General features: G+C 38.0%; 1 protein-coding gene across 1 annotated transcript in view; it reads right to left on the bottom strand.

Moving 5' to 3' along the window:
* Positions 1–27,265, bottom strand: part of LOC149209671 (E3 SUMO-protein ligase SIZ1-like) — a 117,428-nt gene that overhangs the window by 85,870 nt on the left and 4,293 nt on the right. The window contains 2 exon segments of the mRNA XM_089396459.1: positions 37–79; positions 437–517. Of these exon segments, the coding sequence (XP_089252585.1) occupies positions 37–79; positions 437–517 (124 nt within the window).

Raw genomic sequence — 27,265 nt, 5'->3', positions numbered from 1 at the left:
ATATATGACTGTTATAAAGCAACTTAGATTTCTAACCTTCTTCATCAGAGAGCATTGCCAGTATTCTTTCGACAAGTACCTGCTTAACAAGGTAAAGCAACATGTAAGTGCCTGAAATGCTTCAGTTAATATTGAACCCTGTGATAATAGTGTTTAAGGAACTGAAAGCCACATGAACCACTACTCAGATTCAACTAGGCAACTATCTACGATTCTTCTAGGTTCTCTTTTCATACAAGCATAACAGCATATCTTAGAAAGAAAATGCATGTCAGTTCAAGAAGAACATCAAATAAATCTTGCAGAAAAGACTAAGATGAACAACAAAACACAGGTTTAACAAGAAGGTAAAATATATTTTCTTATCATGCAATATAAAAACTTGTGATCTACACAAACAAAACATCAACCAAAACAATGACTCCAAAATTTTCACCTGCTTTTTCCCTTGTTTTGCCATGCCAATACGGCTCAGAACATCCTTTAGCTCTTTGATGCGAAACAAGGCCAGTTTCTCCTGAAAAGAAAAAAAAGCAAGATGTTGACAAATATGATCCCATCCATGTCTAAACCAACAAAATAACACAAAGTATAAGACAACTAAGTACTGTGCAATCACCAAGTAGTTTTTAAAGCTAGGAATAGTATAAGAATACCCACTAAATTCAATGACCTTTAAGAAGTCCATTACTTTTACTTCTTAGATAAAAGTGAAACACTAGTAATCCATTAATTTTGATATGTTTCCGTTAGATGTTTAAACTGAAAATAGCTCTCAGTACTATCATAAATCTTACAAGCCATCTATGCTGTGGCCTAACAGCAAGTTGGAGCACTTGTTGCCAACATGGCCCAGGTTCAAACATGATAGGCATGCTAGTAAGAAGCATGAACATTAAGAGTAAAAGAGAAGTGTGTGTAATGGGTTAAGTAATGATCTGTAAAGCAGCTCTGTTTAGGGGTTAAGCCCAAATGTTCCAGTTAAATTATATAGGTGTGTGTGTGTGTGTGTGTTGCAGGAACTTGCCCCCATCCTCCCCCATCACCCCCGCCGCAACAATTCAGCTGCATTTCCGTTTTGAACTCTGGAACTCAACTGAAATGTGTTTCAGTTCATATGAAACGTATTTCACATGTTGGAAATGTGTTTTATACAAAACTGAAACACATTTCAACATCTGTACAATGCATTTCTAAATGAAATTTGTTGCTTTTACCTTGGTTTAATTGTTGGGACCCACATTTGTAGTTTTATTGCCTAATCAAAGGTTAATTATGAAATAACAAGACTTCTAGAAACCACTAAGACCAGAAATATTTCTTTAAAAATGGTTTCACTCTCATTTTGCACCAAAATGTTGTTAACTAATGGCAATGTTAAATTTTTAAAATAAAAAAATTTTACTTAAATGTTTAACATTGCCATTAATTGTTTCAGAATGTTTGAGAGTGTTTCCAACCTCATCAGTCTTCACATGGAGAAAGTAGAATTTCATGTCCTATTCAAAATTCAGCAGACTTAACAATTTTCAGAATTTTAGGATTATTTTCATTAGATTCTATCATGTATGAAGGTATGGTATTGGTAGTCAATCAAGAGCACCAAGCCATCTATGTAACTCGATGTTAGTGATATTGCTTGTTGGACTCCTCTGTCATGGCCTTAGCAAAAATGTACCCTTCACTCAAACCAAAATCATTGATTAGGCATGCTAGGCTTTTCATAGCATAGTTTGAAGCTATGTCACAAGGTTCGTCAAACTTTAACCTTGAGGTTCGAATTTTCGCAAACCTTAAAAAAAAATTGAGGTTCAGAGAACCTCATCGAACCTCATAACCATTGACCAAGTCCATAGATCAAAACTCATAACTTCATGTCACAACTCAAGCTTGTAATTTATCCTTGCAGTTTCCATGTCCATTATAGCATTTCTGAGGTTTATTGATGTTGATCTCTTACTATTTTATCCTATAATTCATTTTATATATATATATGAACCTAATGGCGAACTTCATCCAAACCTCATCAAAATATTCGAACTCAAACTGAACCCGAAGTTGAACCCGAACCATGTGAAATTGGTTTAAAGCTTGGATTAGGGAGTATCAACAAAATTAGGTGGTACTGACTGATGTCCCTAGAGGATTGAGGTACAGGCAAAGGGTGATACTAATGATGAGGATCCCAATATAAGTCATGGTGGAACATTGCCTGTCATTTAAAAGTTCTTGCTCACTTGTTCATAATGATTTCTTTCCATGTTTCGATATATATATATATATATATACACGAACCTAATGGTGAACCTCATCCGAACTCGAACCTGAACCATGTGACATTGGTTTAAAGCTTGAAATAGGGAGTATCAACAAAATTCAAAATTAGGTGGTACTGACTGATGTCCCTAGAGGATTGAGGAACAGGCAAAGGGTGATACTAATGACGAGGATCCCAATATAAGTGATGATGGAACATTGCTTGTCATTTAAAAGTTCTTGCTCACTTGTTCATAATGATTTCTTTCCATGTTTCAATATATATCACGTTTCTCCATTTCCAAATTTTTGTGGGGGTCACGTTTCCAGTGCTTTTCTGTTTCATAAATTTCCATGCACCTTATATATATATATATATATATATATATATATATATATATAATGACTTAGGGAATGACTTGACAAAACTGAAGAGTACGAGTTGACTTGACAAGACTGAAAAGAGAAAGTTAACTTGAAGTTGAGAAAAAATCAATTGATATTAAAAAGTATGAAAACACACTGTGTTTAAGCAAATGATATTTTTCATTAATATCAAAGTTTATAATTTCCATTTCATGCAAATTTTCCATGAGTTATCATTTCAAAGTATATAGATGATGCTACATCCTAAAAAATTCCAGACTCTGGAGTCTGAACAGGGCTCAAGTCTACTGATTCTCTATTGTGAAAACTGAACAGGACAAAATAAAGCAAAACGAGTGATGCTTTATGTTTCTCAGTGTCTTTCATGGATAAAATGAGATAAGACAATTTTATTGAATGTCAAACAAATGACCATAAATAGGTCAATGGGACTATTAGATACATCAGAGTCAATACATAGTGATGGCACAAATGCTACTCCAATAAATGAAGATCTAATCCATAAGATCTAACAAATAAAAGCTAATGCCTAATGCCTATCATCTCGTAGGAAGACATAAAGCTAGGAGCCACATAAAAGCACTATCAAGAATCAATACCCTAGAGAATGGCTTGTGTGAAAGTACACAAAAAGAGAGTTCAACATCTTCCGATACCTTCCCCTAAGGAGTAGACAGTTCTACTCTACAAGTCATACTTGCAGTAAGTGAATCTCTCCTATCATTCAAGGCAGAAGCAAAGAAGCTCTTAATGGAAAATTTGCCAGAGGAATTGAAAGAGCTGGCAGATGCAGCTCTCTACCAAGATCTAGAAGAAGAGGATGATGCCTGCTGCAGTAGTACAAGCTCTTGCAATGTCATATTTGACACCACTGCAAGGTCTACCAAGCAGAGGTCATATGTCTCATCATGATCTCACAAATCTGGAAGGTAAAGCAGTGCTACTCTCACCTGCCTCTTGGTGCCTTCTCTGTGAACACCAAAAAGAAAACTGTGCTAATCTTGGTACTATCCAAAGTGAGAGAAGGTCAACGTAAGGAAGACCTAAGACCAAGAGCCCCTCTCATGTACATGACTAGTCACGTCTAATCTGGATATCTAAAAAAGACAAAGATGGAGTCCTGACAGTCCCTAAAAAGGCAGTGGTGTCCATCTAATATCTCATAGTAGATGGGCATGCAAATATAAATTGCTCCTTTAGTCTCCTGCAAATGGCTATGTTCACAAACCCTATCCATTCGTGGAATATGGTATTCGACTTCCATCCGATGCCAATGGGAACCAACCTGGAACTGGACCCACAATGATCCTGAGTCTGTGCATCTAGTGATGAAACATGTACACTGGTCAAACAATAAGGCCAGGCCACAACTCCGTGAAGTGCTTTCTGTAGAAGACCAACTTGGGTTTTAACCAATGGGGAGATCTATACAGGTGAATTCGATGTACCACCTGTAAATGTCTTTTCTAATCATCCTATCCAACTGCTCCTTATTTGGCAAGTGGGGGAAGTCAATCCATCAAGATGTCGATACACTGTAGTAGCCATGTTGCCTCAACAAACCAACAATGGACTTCTCAAGAGGAACCAACAGAACTTGGAAGCAATGGCCTCCAAGTAAGAATATATAATGTTAAAGTACTAATCTCTACCAGTGGAAGAGTTAGCAAATCTCCAAACATGACAAAGAAGCAAGACAAGTCCAAAAATAATCTCAATGCAAAACTATAAACAATATGCTGGGGAACAGGGCTCTTGTATTAGATGATTTGGCAAAGCATAAGAACCTGAACTCTCACCATCTTGGCCAATGCTCATCTAGTAAACTAGGTCCCCAACTATCAAAGTTGTACAAAACCATGTACTTGACAATATTGTCCAGGAGATCCATCTTGAACGAAATGTCCAGAGGAGCATATGAAAACACTGTTACTTGAGAAGAGCTACGGAACCATCACCCCTGTTGATCCAAAATCGTAGAGATCCTGCCTCAAACAAATGAGACCCTGAGAATTAAATGCCCCAGTTGGCATAACCTATGGCAATCTTGACCTCCTCCCCCTTGAAGTAGAAATGACAATCTACAAGAACATTCTTCAACCCATTGAAGATCATAAACTTGGTTTTACCTGGGTGAACCTTCCACTGTTAAACAACACAAAAGCTATAGATAACGCAGCCAGCGGTCTCTGTAGACACTTTCCAGTCATCAAGTAGAAACGATAATCTAAAAGAACTTTATTCAACCCATTTAAGATCTTAAACTTGGTTTTACCTAGGTGGAACTTCTAATGTTAAACAGCACAAAAGCTAGATAACGCATGTTAATAGGTAATACGGTTAGGGAAAGTAATCTTCACAAGTTGCTGGACAAAAATGTTCGAGCCCTGGTTCAAAAGAGTGACAGTTGTGTGAGTTGTGGCATAAGAGTTGTAGAATACATAGCATACTTTGATTTACTCTTACTCGGAGCCATAGGAGAAAAAAAATTCCTCCTAGGACAGCCAAAGACCGTATATTATTAGGCACATGACATGATGCTAGGATCCTCCAGTTCTTGCTCCAGTCACATTTCCCTCTCCCATCCGGAATTACTTATTGAAGGAAGGTCGGTCATCCATCAACTGGTACTTTAACCACTTTGCAATCATGTGCTTTCACTTAGGGAAAACTGGATAATTAACCAATCCTGACTGTGTTGGTTGATGTAGCTCAGACAGGGGTTCTAGCCTCAAGTGGTGTTAGTGAGTCTAGGAACACAATCAGAAAATATATCCAAGCCCAAGTTATTCTTTTGAATGGAAATGTCTTAATTAAATTAATTAATTAGTTTTTAATTATTTTCCTAAGTTTTAACTTAGGGAAATAGATTAATTAATTAGTAATAATTGAGACATGGTCGATTTTCCTCTAGAGACTTCTAGTAAAGTTTCTAAGTGATCTTAGCCATCAATTAGATCATTTCAGATCTAGATCTTGGTCGTTGATTTCTCAATAAGAGATTATAAAGGAAATCGAAGGGCAGCCTTGAGATCATGATCATGGTTATTGGAGTTTAACACTAGCAAGGGTTTCAGCAACAATTGAAGCAGTGAATATTTTTTGGGGTTTTTTTCATCAGTATTCTTCCAGTTTCCGAGATCGAAGGGAGGAATTCGCCCAGAGTTCTTCTTCAGACAAAGAGGTTGAGTTGTTGAGGCCGTGAGGGTTCCAGGAGGGTCGTGTTTCTCTGAGAGAGGTTGAGATTCCCTGTGGAGGCTGTATTTGCTAGGGGGAGGTTGCACGAGATTGTGAGGAGGGTTGTACGAGTTGCCAGAGGGGCCAACAGGCTAATTTCATCCAGGCCATGAACATGAAGTGTCCAAGATCCTCACATGTGGGGTCGTACAAGACATATTTGCCAGTATGAGGTTGTGTCAGGTTGCAGAGGGAGTCTATGAGCCTTCCAGGGGTCAAATCAACTTGTGGAGGTGAAAAAATATTTTATCATTGCTTTGTTGGCATTTGGCAAGCAGTATTGTAATATTTATCAATGCAGAATTTGTTGAAGAGAATAATAAAACCCTCATATCTGAAGAGTTGCTTTTTGTTAAATTTTGGTATGTTCTATGCTTAAGAGCAATTTACTTCAATTTTCTTGTTAGCCCAATATCAATGTCCAATTTAGCAATCACATTAGCATGATAGTAAAATGCAGATGATAGTAAAATGCAGATAGAACATAAGCATAAACAGTAGAAGACAAGCCAAGACAAGAGGACACAAAATGTGGCACCAGCCGGGGACAAACCCCAATGTGGGGGAAACCCTTGATCAAATCTTCTTTAGTCTTTAGTAGTTCAGCAGAGAGATAGAGATAGAGCACAATGATTTAAAGTCAATACTGACTTGCCAAATAGGAGATCAGACATCAGAGATCTTAACCATGAGGATGACTCAATGAAATTACAGTTCTGGCACCAAGGGCTGAAGATTTTGATACAGCAGATGTTCGCCTTAAAACTGCTTCACCAATCACCTAGAGTACTGCGGCTTTCCTTCCAAAAGATCCTCCTTCCTTTGCTGCATCACTGGTTATATCAAAGCTGCAAGTTTGACACCCTTTACATGCTCCAAGGACTGGTGGCAAAACTGGTCACTGGTTAGGGCATCATGGTATGTTGCAGCCTGCACCAGCCCTGAAACATACACCCAAACAACCTCCTAACACTGTGGCTTGGTCTCTCCTCTTTGTAGTTGTCCTACGCAGGAGTATAGGGCTAACACCAGCCCCTATACTCACCCAACAACCCACTGTTTAGGGCTCGGTCTCCTTGCAATCCTTCCTGTGCAATCCATTGTCCAAAACAGTGTTGAACCTTGCCTTAACTCGGTCACAACAGACTTGCGGCTTCCCTTTTCTAACTCGACAGGATGAGACAACCTCCATGCAGTCACAAAAAGGCTCCTCAAACAATCCTTTTCTTCCTCGCTGGTCTGCTTCTTTTCCTGCGGCCAAACAATGGTAACTCTCCTCTCTTCCATGTTGAAAGTTGCACTAACCTGCGGGTTAGAGCTCCTCTTGACAGCGGATTAGAGCCTTCCTCAACTGCGGATTAGAGCCTTCCTCTAGACAGCGGATTAGAGCCTACACTGACTGTGTATAGGAGCCTTCCCTTTGACTGCGGCTAGCGCTGCCTTTGACTGCAGCTAAGGCTTCCTTTTCAACTGTGGCTAGAGCTCCTTCAAGACTGTGGCTAGGGTCTCTCCTTCATGACTCTTTCCACTACGTCCTCCTTGAGAGAAGACAAACCCAAAACATGTGGAGAGAGAGATCATGAGAGATGTGTGTTGCAAATTACATGAGGTCTCCTCTATTTAAATGCAACGTTGAGGTTGAGCTGGGAGTAATTTGCTTGCTGGCCGACCTTGACAAATTGTCAAAAACACAAATAAATTCATATCTCCATAAAAACATGTCAGAATCAGATGATCTTTAGATCAATCCTACACCTCTTAGAGAGAGGAATCCAAAAAAAATATCAGTTTCCATATATAAGATGACCCACATGGAGTTTGGTTCTAGTTGCTAATTTTAACAGTTTTCCCATCGGGGTTTTTCCAAGGACGTTTTGTCCGAAAATATTGTTGTCCATTTTGTGATTCGTTAGAGTTTTGGTTGTTTATTTTGGTGAATATTACAATTGTGTTTGTATTCAATATTTGCAGTAAAATAATTTTGCTTTGAATTAAATACATGGGATAATTATCGGTTGATTGCAATAAGCGATATTTTTTATGGATTTTTCACAGACTGTATTCTTATTCCCTCACTTCACCTAGGACGTTAGTCTTTGACTCTAGTCCAGTGGGACTCCTCTAAACCTTAGGGTTTTAGGAAGGACACTACTGGGAAGGCTCATTCAAGTAGCGTGTCCATGGTATTCCATACTTACCACTTTCCATTTTTTCCATTATTTCATCTCCATTCCTCTGGTTGGTGGTCATTGGTCATGGACATTGGCACCCTTTCATCCTCATCCTTGAGTCTAGGCCACAAAACGTTGCCCTGGAAATTGATGAGTTAAAAGCTAAGTCACCAGGTTCGAGTTCGAGTTCGAGTTCGAGGACCATGAAATTCGAATAAAGTTCGGCAACTCAAATTTTGTCGATAAAATTCGACATAAAATTCGACATATAGAAATTCGAAAAAAAAATGTATATTAAAGATAGATATATCAATCAAGGCATGAAAAACAAGCCAAACCATCTTCCTATTATTTAGATTTAGATATACTATTAAGCTACCTAATTGTTCTCGCATAAAAATAGTGATCCAATCCCTCTCACCTCCATCAAATCCTCCATCAAATTATTAATCATCTCCATCCTAAAAATACTAAAATATTTTTAAATATATTTCTTATAAAATAATATACTTAATTTCTCCAAATTTTTTAAAATTATAATTTTATTATTTTTTTTTCACATTAATATTAAAATTTAAAATCTAATTGTAAACCCATTAAAAAGGTGAATTCATAGCCATTAAATTTATTATTATATGACCTTTTCTTTTTATACGTGATATCTATATAGAACATATATTACAATCTTTTCGATTCTAAGAATGCAATATATAAATTACATATGCAATCTTTTCGATAATACACTTCATTCGATCTTAGATTCTGGAATACGGTTTATTATTTTTATTTCTATTACATTATATATTTTGGTGAAATGTTTATAATTATATATTTTTAACAAGTTTATAAAACGAAAACATTAAAACGCTACTATCCTTTGCTGCAAAGCGCGGGGAATATCCGTGGAAAAAGTGCTCGCTGCAAAGCGCGGGGACCATCCGTGGAAAAAGTGCTCTAACAATTTTATTTAAGTAACCTTAATAAGATTAGGGCAATGAAAAGATTGGATTTGATCGTGAAATTTAGATAAAATAATTGACATATTAAATATGTTTTATTTGAAAAATGGATATACGTTGCTGCAGAACGTGGCGGGCAAGTGGAAACACGACTGATACTTTGAACCAATAAACAAATAGGTTCGCCATTTGATTCACGCTACGCAGCAACAAAAGCCCACGGTTTATGGATTGAATGTGGGCGAACATATGCAGGAACGCATCAAATACTATACACTCTCGCGGGCGTTCTGCCAGACGTACTCGCAGATTTAAGTAACACTCATATGTCCTACTGCAAATTGTATCCATAATATCATTGCCCTCGGTTTTTGCGAACACATGGAGAAGGCCCACTGGTTTTGGGTTCTTTAGTTACACCTCACGCCTATTTCTATCGTGAAACAATGAAACCCGAGTCAATGAAACAGTCAATGAAACCTAAAACTAAAACCCGCGGGCGAAAAAAAAACGAATTTAATCATCAGCAGTCGAATTTCAACGTATTCAAACGAATTTAATGGCGATTTTATTCGTCTCAAATTCGAATTCGACATGAAATTCGAGTTCGCCGAATTTAATGGCGAACTCGAACGAATATGTTCGTTTGGCCTTCAAATTCGCCGAATTTCGAATTTTATGGATAAAAAACGGCGAATCCGGTGACTAAGGTTAAAAGTAAGTTAAAAGCATAAGAAATCCACATTGAAAGAAAACGATAAAATGCAAAGGATGGTTGGGACATTTGACTAGCGCTTGGACAAAAGCTTAGCATGAGCTCCACCCACCTCATTAGCCACCACCCAATTCCTAGAGCGCATAATGCTCCATCTATAAAAGGAACTCTTGTATTGTCCCAACCCTAATGAACAATAAATTGACTCATCACTAAAACTAATTAAATGCTCTATCTGTTTTATCCTAGAGCTTCTTAAGGTTCACATCACTCTCAGTAAGACTTTTCTCGAAGTCTTCCAATTTTTTTACTAAATTCGCTCATCGTCATTGTTCGAGTCAATGGTGGTGTATGTTGTCCCAACTTGACTTGCTTCTCTTCTTCTTCTTCTTTAATTATTTAAGAATTATATATTGTAAATTGTAAGTATTTAATAAATATATATAATTAATAATTAATTAATAACTATATAGTAATTATAAATAATAGCTAATTAATTAATTAATTATATAATGATTAATAAATAAATATAATTAACAACTAATTAAATGTTATATAGTAATTATAATTAATATATAATAATTCATAATTATTTAATAAGTTAACTAAATAATTAATTAATAACTATATAGTAATTATAAATAATAGCTAATTAATTATATAATGATTAATAAATAAATATCATTAACAACTAATTAAATGTAATATAGTAATTATAATTAATATATAATAATTCATAATTATTTAATAAGTTAACTAAAGGCCAAGGTTGTGAATAGGCAGAGAGATAGGAAATGGTGGCGTTCGAACAAGCGTGACAAGGGTTACAACGTGACAGCCAACAGCGGGGGATAGGCATTTACAACGGGGAACTATCAGTGGAGGGTGGACAGAACAGAGGTTGGATCACGTCGGGTCAACAAGGAACAAGGAGACAGGGCGGTAACAAATACAGGATGGTCATTAAGAGCTTAAGGTAATGCCTTTTGGGTTAACTAATGCTCCAACCACCTTACAGGCCACCATGAATGAGGCATTTTGACCATACTTTAGAAAGCTTTGATGATATTCTAGTCTATAGTAAAACATGTGTTAAAATTGGCTACTAGGCCCAACTTCCAAGACAACTCATATGATGGAGATGATTATTGCATTGGATTCCTCTTTTCGAGAGGTACAATTTTGATATAAAGATCATCTCATTCTGGCAAGCAGAAATGGAATTTTGAATTTATTCTTTCTCATGGAAAAATTGTCAAGGTTTGCCTCAAGCTCAAGAAGCCCAGTGGATGTGTCTCCTCACCCTCAAAGAAGTGTATAAATAGAAGTGACCCTTCTCTCATTTGGACATCACTCATCTCATCACATCTTCTTCTCTCTCCTCTCTTGATTGGTTTGTACAACTTGGAGTCTCTCTCTCCTCTCTTGATTGGTTTGTACAACTTGGAGTCTCTCTCTCCTCTCTTGATTGGTTTGTACAACTTGGAGTCTCTCTCTCCTCTCTTGATTGGTTTGTACAACTTGAAGTCTCTCTCTCCTTCGCACGTGTGGAAGAAGGCAGATTTATGAGTTGGTTTTGGAGGCTGAAAATTTCAAGGATTAGGGCATGTGTTGGCCAGCATTGACTCGGAATATTTGACCAGTGTTGATTTATGTTTTGTGGGTAGAATTTCGATTTCTGCACGCCACATTCTTTGGCACGAATTTCGAGGTGATTGGGGATTGTTTGACCGAGTTGACTATTGCATTGACTTTCCGGTTTGCTTGCAGAATTACAACAGACTTTGACTGGGTTAGCCAAGCAAGTTTTGGGTTAACGTTCTCCCTTGGCAGGGTGCATTCTTTTGTTGTTGACCAAGCTGCTTGGAGGACATTTTGGGGCAGTTTTGACCACCGTTGACTTTCTGGTTAGGGTTGCATTGACCGTTGATTTGGCAGAACTTTTTTGGGCTTGTATTTCTGATATTTGTACTCTCTCTCTCTCTCTGCTGAACTATTGAAGAATAATAAGAAGATTTGATCAAAGGGTTTCCCCACATTGGGATTTGTCCCTGGCATCTGCCACATCTTGTGTCCTCTTGTCTTGGCTTGCCTTTTGCTTATGTTTTTATGTTCTATCTACATTTACAATCAATGTGTATAACTTAATGTGATTACTACTGAAGATAATTGGAAATTGTCATTAGGTTGAAAAGGAACATTGATGTAAATTGTGCTAAAGCATAGAACATACCATTGTTATCTAGAATTAACAACATGGAAGGAGCATCTACAACACCTGGAACAAGTCCTCACTATACTAGAAGAAAATCAATTTTATGCAAAGATGTCCAAATGCACTTTTGGAAAAGAAGTAGAGTACCTTGGACACATAATATCCAAAGGAGTAAAGGTAGACCCTAACAAGATCAAGGCAATTAAAGAATGGCCTAAACATGTTAACATCTCCAAATTAAGAGGATTTTTAAGATTGACTGGATACTACTGACGATTTATTCAAAATTATGCCAACATAACCACTCCTTTGACAAATCTTTTAAAGAAAAATCCGTTCATATGGGATGATCAAGCATAACAATGTTTTGAAATATTAAAGGAAGTCATGTCTTTAGCATCGGTGTTATCAACTCCTGATTTTTCAAAACCTTTAATAATTGAATGTGATGCTTCCAAGTTTCGATTAGGAGTCGTATTAATGCAAGATGGTCACCCAGTAACTTTTGAAAGCATAAAGTTAAATAAGAGGGAGCATTTGATATCAATATATGATAAAGAGATGCTTGTTATCATGCATGCCCTAACCAAATGGAAACAATATCTTCTAGGTAGCAAATTTTTGTTACGTACAAATCACAATAGCCTGCAGTACCTTTTACAAACAAAAACATTTTCAGCAGAACAACAAAAATGGATGGAGAAAATAGCTACCTTTGATTTGGAAATTCTCCATAAGAAGTATGAAGAAAATGTTGCAGCTGATGCTCTATCTCGAAAAGACGAAGACCCATCATTACTTGCAATCTCAACTATAGTCCCAAAATGGTTAGATGAAATTCAATACACAAGGAATCCAAATACATGTAACTTAATCAATAATCCTATTCAAAACTCAAGACTCGAATGGAAGAATGACATCCTTTGGTATAAGGAACGAATTTATTTAAGTTCCACTTCCAAATTTAAAATCAAAGCTCTAAAGGAGTGTCATGATTCACCAACAGCTGGACATGTGGGAGTCCTATTCATCATTATGGCATTTATGGACTTCATCAGGATTCTTCGAAGGCCCAACAACATGTATTATTGATCATTCAACCTCTTAAGAGGCTTATTCTTTTGTGTATGAGCTAGTTTGGAGGGCTTGTCACCAAAAGCTAGTTATTTTGCACATTATTTTATTTTAGGGGCTAATGTAAGCCTAATTAGCTAAATCGAACTCATTAAAAATGTATAAATAAAAGTGATGAGGATTCACTTTCGCATCATCACTTGGATTGGACTTGTTTCTCTCTTGAGAATTTCGTTGTCCTGCGTGGAGGACGAATTTTGGAGCATAGAATGAATTTTGATGTTTGGATTATTTTCTCTAGCCTTGGAGCTTCTTGATTGGCAAATTCTTGATGGTTCGATATATTCTTAATACATGTAAGTGCAATTTAATGCTATTTTCTTTGTTATTTTTGTCACATACATTCTTGTTGGGATTTCGCTATACCAGGGCTAATTTATTGCATCCATTTATGCAGAGTTGTGAAAATTTGGTTTCTAGATAGTGATGCTTTGTGTATGGGCCATGTATTATGAATGAATGTTCCTAGAGATGCTTCTTCATTAAAATTCATCTTGATAAGCCATCAATTTTGCAAAATGAAGTATAAAGTTCTTGAAGTTGCTTTTGTTGTTGCCCTAATGCTATGTGAAGTTGTCTTTGAGGCCTCCTTGACATAGAAAATCCAAAGTCCATAGTCATAATTCTACTTGACTCCAATCTCCCCAAACGGATTGGGCACTGGTCCTCCATAGGTTTATTTCTTTCACCTTCCCCTCTTTTCTAGGCCTAGCATACATAGGTTACCTAGAGCATCAATTATCTCACAATCTAGCCATCCAAACACTTCAATTTTTGGTCCACAACTGCATTGGTGTGTCCTCAAGAAGCCCTCCAAATTTCATGAGATTCCGACGTTGGGATCTTGAGATATCGCAAGCCCTAGCTTGAAGACCGATTCTTGCCCCTGGTTTCCTTAGGCTAAAAGCCTCATTGGGATCCTCACATTGTCTTGCATTAAAAATTATTTCTTTAGTCCCTTTCTCCCTCCGGAATAGGTTAAGCATATCATTGGTTGCTAAACCCTCCCCCCTTGACCTAGCCCCAGGTCCACTTGGTCTTGTGTGGTCCCATACACTATTAAGGATAATTCTTCAAGGATCACTTGGAATCCAAGCTTTCACAAAAATTTTAAGGCATATGAACCTCCATTATAAGATACAAACCCTAAACCTAAACCTTGAAATTCCCCTTAAGCCCTTCCTTGAGAGCTTTCAACCTTGCCTTCCAAAGCAAGCAAGCCACATATTTGAGCCTCTCTTGTGAATAGGCTTCCAGGATCACCCCTCACCCTATCATTGGTCCATCCATTTCGTGATCCTTATCATAATGGGTCTCTTCCCATCGGTGAAAGTCCATAGGGGGCCTTAGCCAAGGTGACAGTGGGTTATTGCTCCATTGTTGTCCTTAGCCTAGTAGTAGCCCTTCAAAAATCCCCTTTTAGGACCCCTGCTAGTTTAGTGGTAACATTTTTTGTGTCGTTGTCAAGGACACGAAACGTGTGTTTTGTTCCCCATACGACATATTGACATAACATTATTGGCAACTCCATTGGAAGAACGAAGCCCTAATTCTTCATTGAACTTTAAGGTCGATGCTTGTTGGGTGAAACAAGCATTTTTCTAGGCATCTTTAATTCACCCTGGCAACTCCTACATATTTTTCATGTATATCTCAAATAGGTTGTCTTTCTTTGATAAATTTCCCATTTTGGACATTGCTAGCATCCCTGGGCACCCTAATCATGTCACGAGAAGGATGGTACATGGGGTGCCCGTGTTTGATGGTGATCCACTCTCCGCAATTAACCATGTAAAAAGATTTAATGCACATGCTTCAAGAGAGGAGGTTGTTCACCAAGATGTCCTTATGTTGTTGTTCATGGGATCTCTTGGTGGTCATCACTCATGGCTGCATGATAATGAACCTAAGAGCATCTCATCTATTGAGGAGTTCGTTGATGGCTTTCTTAGACATTTTCAAGTATGCACCACATTAAGCATCCAAGAGGAAGCCTTCATCGACCTTCATCAAGACATTGAGAATCTAAATAATGAGAATGAAAACGAGTCCTTTGGTCCACATGACGAAAAGCATGATTTTGAGAACATATGTGTTAGGGAAAACCAATTTTTTTATGCCAATATTAAGGAAACCGATAAGGCTCCTACCTATCCTCCTTATGATTCTATATTCAAATCACTTGAGCCTTCAGATTATTATTTCGGGGAAGAGAAACCTATTGGATATAACACTCCGCCCTCCCCTTTGCCTTCTTCTCTTGGTCATCATTTTGAGAGTGATTCTCGCCCCTGTTCTCAATACAGTCTCAAGTGACCTTGATCCCTCTCCCCTTTCTGAGTATAGGGACAAGGAAGACCCCCTCATTCAGAATTATTTATCTCCTTGGGCACCCCCTCAAAATCATGATCTTTTCAGTGTGATCATCATGGGTGACCTACTTGTGTTTCTCCATCTCATCAGTCTCCCTTTCCTACTAATATAACCTAGTAGAGGCCATAAAATGACATAAATGATAAGGACCGTCATGGAAATAATATGCCCAAGGTTTCCATCCATCAAAAGTTTATAAGCCTAATCATTGACATCTCTATATTTTGGTTAGAAGAGAGTATCTAATGGACTATATTACATCCTTTTCTTACCTCTTCTCACATGATCATCCATGTGTGCGCATTCTATTTTCCTACCTCCCACTAGCCTTTTCATCCGTATGATTTTGTCCACATTCGCTTTGGTACTTGCTACATGAGTAATCATATAGGCTAGCATATTTAGGCCGATAGGCCTTTCCTATGCGTCAACTTTTCGTCAACACTTTTACTTTGATCCGTTAGATCAGATGAAACACTTTCAACCGTTGATCTGAACCAGAAAACAAAACAATGGAAAATCAAGAAAGCACGGAAAGTCAAGAAAGCACAAAAGCTCAAAAAAGATTCTATGCAAAAAAAATCAAGAAAGCACGAAAAAGATCATAAAAATCAAAAATCGAAAGAAAAAAGCTCAGAAAAGCAAAGATTTTTGAGGATTTTTATTTTTTAAATGCAATGTATTATTAATTTATTTTTATAATTTAATTGAAATATAAATTTAAAATTTAAAATTTAAAAATTAGTTTAGATTTATTTTTAGTTGTAAGTTTATTATGTGTTAAGAGAGATTTTTTTTTGAGGTATTGATTTTTTAAGAGTGAAAAGAGATTTGATTTTTTTGGCATTTGGTAGATGTAGAGTTAAAATGAATTTAGATTAGTTTAAATATTAACCTTTAAATAATTCACATTAGAGAAAAATACTATGGGAAAAAACCATAGATTAAAAATATGATAAGGAAAAACCATGGGTTGGAAAATTTTATATTTTATATTTTAATTTTAATTTGACTAAGTCAAAATGTTAAACATTGTAACATCTCTCTAAAATAATTAAATTCAATTTAATTCCATGCTAGCTCCCATCATTTTCCTGCTCAAAAGATAGGCGTTCTCAACACCTTAGCTACTTCGGCGGGCGTTGCAAGTTTATGACGAAAATCACCTTGAAGATGAGAAAACTGACCTCCTGGAAGTTTTTAATAAGAATGGTTATAGTAGGTCTGAAGGTCTTAAGGCTTTTCAAAATGTTGAAAAGGGTCCTAAGAGTAAGATTGACCCCAAGGATTGGTCTTCCGGTGTTCATCTTCCCTTTATTCAAGGGACCACGGATAAAATTGCTAGGATCTTGAGGAAGCATGAGATTCATTCTTCTTTTAGACCTCTTAACACTATATGAAGTTCTCTTCATTTTGTTAAGGACCCGATTAACCCCAAGGATTAGAAGGGTGTTTATATCATTCCCTGTTCTTGTCGAGCTCCTTATATTGGTGAGACCAGTCAATCCATTAACCAAAGGATTTGTGAACATGTTGCCGACATCAGGCATGGAAGGTCTCGCTCCTCCGCTTTGGTAGAGCATGCAGAAAAAACCAATCATCACATCTCCATTGAAGAGGCTAAGGTCATTGCGAGGATTGACCATTTTCATTATCGTAAATTTAGAGAGGCCTTAGAAATTGAAAAAAAAGACTTGTTAATTTAAATAGAGATGATGGCTGGAGTATCAACAGATGCTAGATTCCTGCGCTTTCTTCCTAAAAAAATATTTTTATTTATTTATAGATTAATTAATTATTATTTTTTGTTAATCCCCATATTGCTTAGTTTATGACTCTCTTAAATTATTTTTGGTAATATGAATAGGATTAAACCTTAATATTAATATAATATTATATATAATAATATTCATTAATAAGATTATATAGGGTTATGAATCCTTTCTCACTTGAGGGGGGATGTGAAAAAGAGAGCGATGAGGGTTCTGTCGGCAGGAGGACTCGAACCAGGGCAGCCTAGGCCATCGGCCTAGGGTGCTGCAGACTAGACCTCATTTTGGATGACGAAGACTAGGAGGTACGGGGTGGGTCAACAGGTTTTCTGTGGAGATGGTCCATACAATGGCCATGTAGGCTGTGGGTTGGATCCAGGGTGCTCAATCTGCAAGGATCCCAAGGAATATGTTTATTGGGACAAATTTCATCCAACTGAGAGGGTACAGTGGATGATTGCAGAGGAGGTTTTGGGCGGGGATTCTTCCTTCGTTTCTCCCATGAATCTCAGAGGCTTGATCCAGTACACAAACCCCACCCCTTCCCCCTTTGATCCTTTGTTTACGTAATAGATTATACCCTAAATTATTCATTAATCAAGCATGTCCAAAGGTATGAATCAACAATCCAACTGTATATATTTGTGATGCTTACTGGTGCAAATTTTAATTTTTTCACAAATGCGTAATAGCGAATAGATTTACCTTAAATTATTCAACGTCCAAAGATATCAATCAACAATCCAGCTGTATAGGTATATGTGTGATGTTTACTGGTGCAAATTTTAATTTTTCACAAAAGCAGAATCATTGTCAAGGTTTACCGGGAAGAGTTGTGGCAGTGTAGGTGACCAGGCTGATTGAACCAATATCTCTTCTAAAAAAATTCAACAGTTCCAATTTAATAATCATATCGGCCTCTATTTGTACCTTTTGGGACAATTGCTAGTTATGTTGATTTGATGATATGTTGGTTGCACTAGCTTTATGATTACACTTGGTAATAGTGTTATACCATATGCATGTTAGGATAGGATGCATTGTTGTTGGAATTTCTAAATTTGACATGTTAGAAACCCTTCATGTACTTTATTGATTTATTCCTACCTACTTGTTATGTTACTTAACAAGTTATTTACTATGTAAATACTGGAAATAAATACAAGTACATGCTCAACACATTATAGATCATCAACTAAAGGAAACAGAAACAAGCACACAAGTGACACCGTTGTTTTTGGAATAATGTCCCCGGAAAAACCCAATGCGAGAAAACCGGTGCAGCCATCTGAGGGTTTTCTTATTAAGCAATTTCAGAGTACAATCTGGGTGCCAAATCCGGCTTACCCAACAGAGAATTTCTTTGGCAGTAGTACCTCTTAGTTTGAGACAAATGCCCGGCTGAAACCCTGGATAAACCTTCCGACAGCTCCTCAGCTCCAATCTGCCCCAAAAACCCTAGTGTCTGCCTTTCTGGACTGCGTCAGCCTCTCTCTGCCCAGCGCTGGCCCTGCGTCACCCTGAATGGGCCTGCATCAACCTCAGGTGGCCCTGCGTCAGCTTTCTGTCCCTCTGCATCAACAACGTTGGCCTCTCTGAAGCATTGCGCAGCTCCCGGTTGCCTCTGCGTGGCCTTGCATGAGCCCTGACTACTACTGCGTCACTCTCTCTGGCTCTTGTGCTGCTCTCCCGACACTATCTCTGTCTCTCTATCTCTATGTACTCAATGCCCCTCAGCTACAACTCCGATCACTGATTCTATCTCTCTTAGCAAACCCCGCTCTAGAGAATAGAATGACTAATCACTCTAGTGTGCTCTCCAAGTGACCCTCAAGCCTCCTCTTATATTTTTCTCGTTGACATATCAACTACCGAGATTAAATCCCTAATCAACAGCTAACATTTGGTCTGGCTTGATCCATGTCTTTTGGATCATTCTAACGTAGTTTTATATTAATCCACATTAATATTTTAATTTCTCCCTTAAAAATATTAATTATTTTAATATCTCTTGGACTATTTAGAATCTGCCAAACCCTTTCTGGTATTGGAGATCTCATGTGCCCCAACCTCTCCACCAAATTTTGTGGCTAGAGCACATCCAATGCTACCCCAAATCAACAATTGCATGTTGATTTTCACATTAGAACTAACATCACATGATATTTCTCATGATAGATTAACTGCATTTAGATTTAAAACTACGTCTCAAAGTTGATTTTTATGAGTCGATTTTATGGGTCTAATCCAAGCATGTGCGATCATGAGACGCCGTGAAAGCATGATGCCCCATGTTTTTCATCTATTGTATGTGCAGGTAACAAGTCTGCGATGTACCAAGAGATTGTTGGTGTTCTCGTGACGTCTCGTTCGAGTCGCTTCGCTCACTATTCGATAGATCACATCCTAGTTGGAGCCATATGTTACCCACCATTTTAGGGGTGATATCCCTAGGGGACAAAAATCTCCAGGATGGTCCTGAGTCGGCAACCACTAGCCACCAACTAGCTCATTGTGTCGCCTCTCCGCCACCTGAGCCAACCATGTGGTCCCTCACCCATCTGTCATGATCGTATGTTTGAAGGTGGGACTCCCAAACCTAAACGTATGCCTTGTCATTTGGTAATTGGGTATTGTAGTTTACTTATCATGGAGACTTTTGGGCATGAATTAATTGGGAGATTCAACGGAAAGAGTGCGCACATCCAATGCTACCCCAAATCAATAATTGCATGCTGATTTTCACATTAGAACTAACATCACATGATATTTCTCATGATAGATTAGCTGCATTTAGATTTAAAACTACGTCTCAAAGTTGATTTTTATGAGTCGATTTTATGGGTCTAATCCAAGCATGTGCGATCATGAGACGTCGCGAAAGCATGATGCCCCGTGTTTTTCATCTATTGTATGTGCAGGTAACAAGTCTGCGATGTACCAAGAGATTGTTGGTGTTCTCGTGACGTCTCGTTCGAGTCGCTTCGCTCACTATTCGATAGATCACATCCCAATTGGAGCCATATGTTACCCACCATTTTAAGGGTGATATCCCTAGGGGAAAAAAATCTCTATGATGGTCCTAACTCGGCAACCACTAGCCACCAACTAGCTCATTGTGTCGCCTCTCCACCACCTGAGCCAACCATGTGGTCCCTCACCCATCTGTCATGATCGTATGTTTGAAGGTGGGACTCCCAAACCTAAACGTATGCCTTGTCATTTGGTAATTGGGTATTGTAATTTACTTATCATGGAGACTTTTGGGCATGAATTAATTGGGAGATTCAACGGAAAGAGTGGGCTAGGCCTGTGCTCTTGTCCCCTAGACCTCTTTGGGATGTTACCCTTGTACCTTAGTCCTGTGGGATCTCTTTTACTAACCTTTGGGCTCTCAAGATGGTACTTCATGAGAAACCCCGATTTTGGTTGCGTAGTCCCGCTCCCTCATCCACATATATCACTTCCCCTCTACTCATTATAACCCCATTCATCATTTCTCCCACCTGGGTCCACATTCCTCCACTAGGTCCACATAGGGTTAGCCTCCTCTTTCCCTTGCCCACACCTTGGGTCGGGCCTGGAACGATGCCCTGAAGGTTGATGCAGCTAAAAAGAAAAGTAAAAGCATAATTGGCCACATTCAACAGGAAAATGTACCACAAAATGCAAAAGATGGTCAGGACAAACACATTTAGCACGTGGGCAAAAGCCAATGCATGAGTTCTACCCCATTCTCATGGCCATCAGCTTGGTTCCTATAAGCCCTAGATGAGCCTTTTTTATCATTCGGGAACCCAAGATTGTCCCAACCCCTCGTGGGCAATGAATCACCCCACCTCAAAGGGGGGTATCCACTGCAATACTTTACATTATCATGCTCTTACTCCTTGAGCCCCGAGCAATTAACCAAAGAAAAATCATAAAAAGCAAAAAGCATATGAGGAAGGGTGGAAAAATCAAGGCTGGGGTAACTCATATACCACCTTTGCTCCCTCCTATACATTATATACCCAAGTGTGGGCTTCCCTTTATTAGCTACCCTTGTACCCCGACATGTGGCCCAGGATTGCACCTCTCATTCTGTTAAAATTGGCAACTAGGTCCAAACTCCACATGGGTCATCTTATTTATAACAGTTGATATTTTTCTTAGATTCCTCTCTCCGAGAGGTGTAGGATTGATCTAAAGATCATTCGATTCTGACATGTACAAATGAAGTTATGAATTTAATTTGATTATGGAGAAATTGTCAAGGTCGGCCAGCAGACTTATGTAGGCTCAGAAGCCCAACAGTCACGTCTATTCATCCTCAACGTTTGCTATAAATTCATGATGCTTGAGCCTCATTTGGACATCACTCATTCACTCACATCTCTCTCTCTCCTCATTTGATTGGGTACGCATATTCTGGGCAGCTTTCTCTCTCACACGTGCGAAGGAAAGGAGGACGATTTTCTGTTTTAGGCATTGACCAGTTTGACCGAATTTCAAAGGTTGTTTTCTTGGGCTGCGTTGACCAGCGTTGACCTTCCTTGATTGCAGATTTGGTGAGGAATTTTGGTCCTCGCATGCCACAGATCTGGCCACAAAAACCGAGGCAATCTAACCTTTGTTTTGACCAGCATTGATTGTACTAGGATTCACTGTGGGGTTGACTTTAGTTGACCAATTTTGACTGGACTTTTTCGGACTATTTTGGGCTAATTAGACTTGTTGGAGGCCGAAGTTGACTGGATTTGACCAAGCTGAATTGAGGAAGTATTCTACCCTGTTGACCAATGTTGACTTTTCTGGTTAGGGCTCTTTTGCTGCTGTCATGAATTATCAGATTTGTAAATTGTAATATCTCTCTCTATGCTGAACTATCGAAGAATATAAGAAAAATTGATCAAGAGTTTCCCCACATTGGGGTTTGTCCCTAGTTGGTGCCACATCTTGTGTCCTCTTGTCTTGGCTTGTCTTCTATTGTCTATGTTTATGTTTTATCTGCATTTTACTATCATGTTGATGTGATTGTTAAACTGGATATTGATATTGGGCTAATAAAGAAATTGAGGTAAGATTGCTCTAAAGCATAAAACACACCATTGATGGCTAAAATTAATGTGGTATCAGAGCTGAGGTGAAGACAAAACCCGGGCAAGAGTGAAAAAGCAATCACCAAAGACAATTGGACAAGGACAAAAGGCTCAATGGGTTCCTCATCCCACTTCCTGGCTAAAGACAAGCTCCATGAAAAATCTGACTATCATGGATGGAAGATGTCTCTTGATTTGACCTCGGAAGAACAAGAAGTGATGGATTATGTGAAGGGCAAAATCCTTGAGCTTGCTTCAAATGCACCGTCTGCTGCAAAGACCAAGTACAATAGGGCTGAAGTCAAAGCAAAGAAGATTATCAAAGATTCCATTGACAATCGTATGGTGGCCTACATTTCCAAATTGAAGACCTCTAAGGAGATCTACGACAAGTTGATCAGCGTGTTCAAAGTTAGTAATGCTAATCAAATTTTATTTCTCAAAAATAAGTTGAAGGATATTAAGAAGGGCAAAAACGAGGATATTCAATCATACTTTTTAAAGATCACTGAGATCAAGAATGATCTACTTTCAATTGGAGAGGTCATTCTCGACAGGCAACTTTCTCTCACCACCCTTGGAGGACTCCCACCTGAGTGGTATGTATTTATGATAGGTCCCTATAATACTAGTGATTACCCCATTACTATTGTAGTTGTATCCCTTATTAATATTGTTGTGCCCCTATTGTCCCCATATTTTTATTACTGTGCCCCATAGAATCAGTCTATTGTTATTTTTGTGACTTTATATTATTATTGTTAGGTCGGCTGGGTTATATTGTGACTCCTTAGACTCTTATATATAGAAAGGAGGTATTGTCATTTGAATCATCCAAGAATTGTTCATTTATGTAATGTAAAGGAGGTTGCCCCCTCGAAGACGCTGAATTATAAGGCGTTGATCTATCTTTTCTATCTTTTTCTTGAGCTGATTTCATAACATTTGGTATCAGAGATTTGGATTCTAGGGTTTCGCTACTCCAAACAAGTCATCGTGGCATTTTCGCTATAACTTTTTTCTACAACGTTTCAGAAGCTAAAAAAACCCATTTGAGAAGAAATCGCGCTAAATCTCGGGTCAAATTTCAGAGCTTTTCGCGCTATATTTGCGGAGATATGATCTGAGGAAGTTGGTCTTTTTGCAAACTCCTAAATTACATTCCAAACAGGTGACCTGGGGAAAATCGTCATAACTTTGTTTCTGAGCACTGGATTGAAATTTCGTAAGAAGGTACAGAAAGATGACGGACTGTAGTTTCTTGTATATATTTTTCAGAGCCAAAAGTCGAAACAGTGACTCGTGGCACGTCGTAAAAGTTCGCTCTACTGAACTAGTCTATAATCAAGTCACTGTGGGAGATTGTGCATAACTCTTTCTTGGAGAATCCAATTTGGATCAGACTGATGGCATTGGAAAGAGGACGCAAAGGGCTACTACAGGTTGCAATTTCAGAACTGAATGATCTGAAATTACAGAGATACATCAGATTCAATATCAGGCTCCTACAAAGTGAAAAAAGGTGTGTAGTTTTTGTTAAATTTTTGCATAAGCTTGGTTTGAAAAATTAGTTTGAAGGAATTCAAAGGGCATATTAAAGCATTATTATCAGTAATTGATGCCCCGAGGAAAGAAAATGCAAACACCTAGTAGGCAACCTGAAAGCTCTAGCATGACTCATGAAGAAGAGGAAGAAATGCAACATGATATATCAAAATTACGAGACCAAGTGCAACAAGTGTCACTTGCACAAAAAGGAACAGAATCTAAGATGGATGGTTTAAAGAAAGATGTAGAAGCTAAGATGGATGGTTTAAAGAAAGGCGTAAAAACTAAGATGGATTGTTTAAAGAAAGGCGTAGAAACTAAGATGAATGACGTGAAAGCTAAGATGGACGATTTGAAAATAGATTTGAAGACAGACATGGAAGAATTGAAGATAAATATGAATAAGTTGCTACAAGAAATGGTCACTAATGGTGAAAAGGTAGTAAAGGAAACTCATGATGAGAACAAAAGAAATGTTAGTCATGATTCCATAGACTCTAATGTTGGATCGAAGACTCGCCATATTCCAAAAATCGATATGAAGAAGTTTGATGGCAAGGATCCCGCAACATGGATATTACAGATGGAGCAATTTTTCGATCTCAATAATGTGCAAAACACACAAAAGGTACGTATTGCAACTTTATATTTGGAACCAAATCAGTTTGCATGGTATCAATGGCTTTTCTCTCGTAAACAAATTATCACTTGGGCAATTTTTACGGAAGAATTGACAGCACATTATGAGGATACAAAAAGCAACACTTTTTTTAGCCAATTGATAAGTCTCAAACAAAAGGGTTCAATAATGGAGCACATTGAGGAGTTCCAAAAATTGAACATAAGGGTAAAAAATATTCCAAATGAGCATAGGATTGATGTGTTCATAGGGACTTTAAAGGATAATATCTAACATGATTTTCGCCTTTGGGAACCTGATTCGTTAGAGAAGGCATTCAGGTTAGCAAAAAAAATGGAAAGCAAAATTATGGCAACTAGGAAGCATACCAGTCACAACTATAAATATGGAAGTGTTGTTACCCCTAGCCTTCCACAACCTATAAGGTTGACACCACAACAATTGAAAGAAAAAAGAGCAAAAGGGCTTTGTTACAGTTGTGATAGCAAATACACTAAAGGTCATAAGTGTGCTGAGAAGAAATTATTCTACATAGATTGTGAAGAGGAAGAAGAAAAGGAGCAAGAAAGGTCAAAGGAAGAGGATATACTCGAGGAACAAAGCCTAGATAAAGAAGAAATGTATCCGACCATATCTTGTAATGCATTGGCTGGAATTACCACTCCTCAAACCATCAAGATAGAAGGACAAATCAACAAGAAAAAGGTAATAGTGTTGATTGATTCAGGAAGTACCCACAATTTTATTCATTGTAAGGTAGCAAAGGAATTGAATTGCTTCCTATATCCAGCACCAGAGTGTCAAGTGATGATTGCAAATGGAGGAATGATAAATTGCTCTGGAAAGTGCCATAATATCAAGCTATCCATGGGAGAATATGTATTGACTAGCCCAATGCTTTCCATTCCAATGGGAGGTGTTGATGTTGTACTAGGAGTCCAATGGCTTCAATCCTTGGGTACAATAGCTTTTAATTTTCAAGAACTTTTCATGAAATTTTCTGCGGAAGGAAAGGAAGTTGAATTAAAAGGTATTGCAGGGAAACCAAGGAAGATAATCAGCTCTAACGATATGACAAAGCTTCTAAAAAAGGAACAAAGAGGTGTAATTGCACAATTATGTTCGCTAGATGTTTCCACATCGGAATCATCTATTTCCCCAGATCTCCAAAAAGTCTTGGACAATCATTCCAAGGTATTTGAGACTCCCAAAGGTCTCCCACCTATTCGTGATCATGATCATGCTATTCATCTGATTCCAGGAAGTGTTCCTCCAAACATCAGGCTGTACAGATATCCCTATGCCCAAAAGAGTGAAATTGAACGTATGGTTGCAAAAATGCTAGAGGCTGGTATAATTCAACCTAGTCAAAGCTCTTTCTCTGCTCCAGTAGTATTGGTGCACAAGAAGGATGGATCATGGCGCATGTGTCCGGATTATAGGGAGCTCAACAAGCTCACTATTAAAGATAAATTTCCCATTCCTGTCATTGATGAATTATTGGACGAATTGCATGGATCAATTTACTTCAAGTTGGATCTTCGTTCAGGATATCAAATCAAAATGAAGACTGAAGACATTCCAAAAACAGCATTTAGAACTCATGAGGGTCATTATGAATTTTTGGTCATGCCTTTTGGCCTTACCAATGCACCTTCTACATTTCAAGGTTTGATGAATTCCATTTTCAAACCCTTCCTTAGAAAATTTGTGTTAGTATTTTTTGATGATATACTAATCTACAGCAACTCTTGGAAGGATCATGTTGAACATGTTGACAGGGTGCTACAACTATTGGAGGAAAAACAATTATATGCAAAAAGATCCAAATGTTTCTTTGGAGTACAAGAGGTGGAATATCTAGGTCATATTGTATCTCATGAAGGAGTTAAGGTAGACCCTAGCAAAATTATATCCATTAAGGAATGGAAAATCCCCACATCTATAAAGCATCTGCGAGAATTTCTCGGGTTGATAGGGTATTGTCGCAAGTTTGTTAAGAATTAAGGGAGAATAGCAGCACCTCTAACAACATTATTGAAGAAAGATGCATTTTCATGGACTCTAGAAGCAACAAAGGCCTTCGAACATCTTAAAGAGGCAATGTGCCAAGCACCAGTCTTAGCTACACCAGACTTCACCAAAACCTTTATTGTGGAATGTGATGCTTCAAGAAATGGAATTGGTGTTGTTTTAATGCAAGATGAAAGACCCATTGCTTTTGAAAGCCGTCCAATCAAGGGAAAGCTTTTACACAAAGCTATTTATGAGAAGGAAATGTTGGCAATACTACATGCACTTAAGAAATGGCGACCCTACCTAATAGGAAGACACTTCAAGGTAAAAAGGGATCATGATAGCCTTAAATACTTTTTAGAACAAAGATTATCCTCTGAAGAGCAACAAAAGTGGGTCACAAAGATGGGTTATGACTTGAAATCATCTACAAAAAAGGGAAGCAAAATGTGGTGGCAGATGCACTCTCAAGAAAGGATGAGGATGTGGAAGCGTTGTTGTGCGCCATTTCTATTATCCAACCAAATTGGATAAATGAAACAAGGGAGGAGTGGAAGAATGATGAAAAAGTGTGGGAACTTATTCGAAAGTTACAACAAGATTCCAGTACATCTGATACATTTAGCTGGCAAAATGATTCGTTATGGTACAAAGATCGCTTATACCTCTGTAAGAAATCGCAACTCAAACAAAAGGTTCTTATGGAATGGCACACTTCTCCCTTAGGAGGGCACTCAGGATTTTTAAAAACTTACCACAGG

The sequence above is a fragment of the Pinus tabuliformis genome, chromosome 1_2, assembly GCF_031772625.1.
Source record: "Pinus tabuliformis cultivar Carrire ecotype Pingquan chromosome 1_2, CPIR1, whole genome shotgun sequence".
NCBI classification, from domain to species: Eukaryota; Viridiplantae; Streptophyta; class Pinopsida; order Pinales; family Pinaceae; genus Pinus; species Pinus tabuliformis.
Note: the sequence above shows the minus strand (reverse complement) of the source record. Positions and strands in the feature narration are given on the sequence as shown.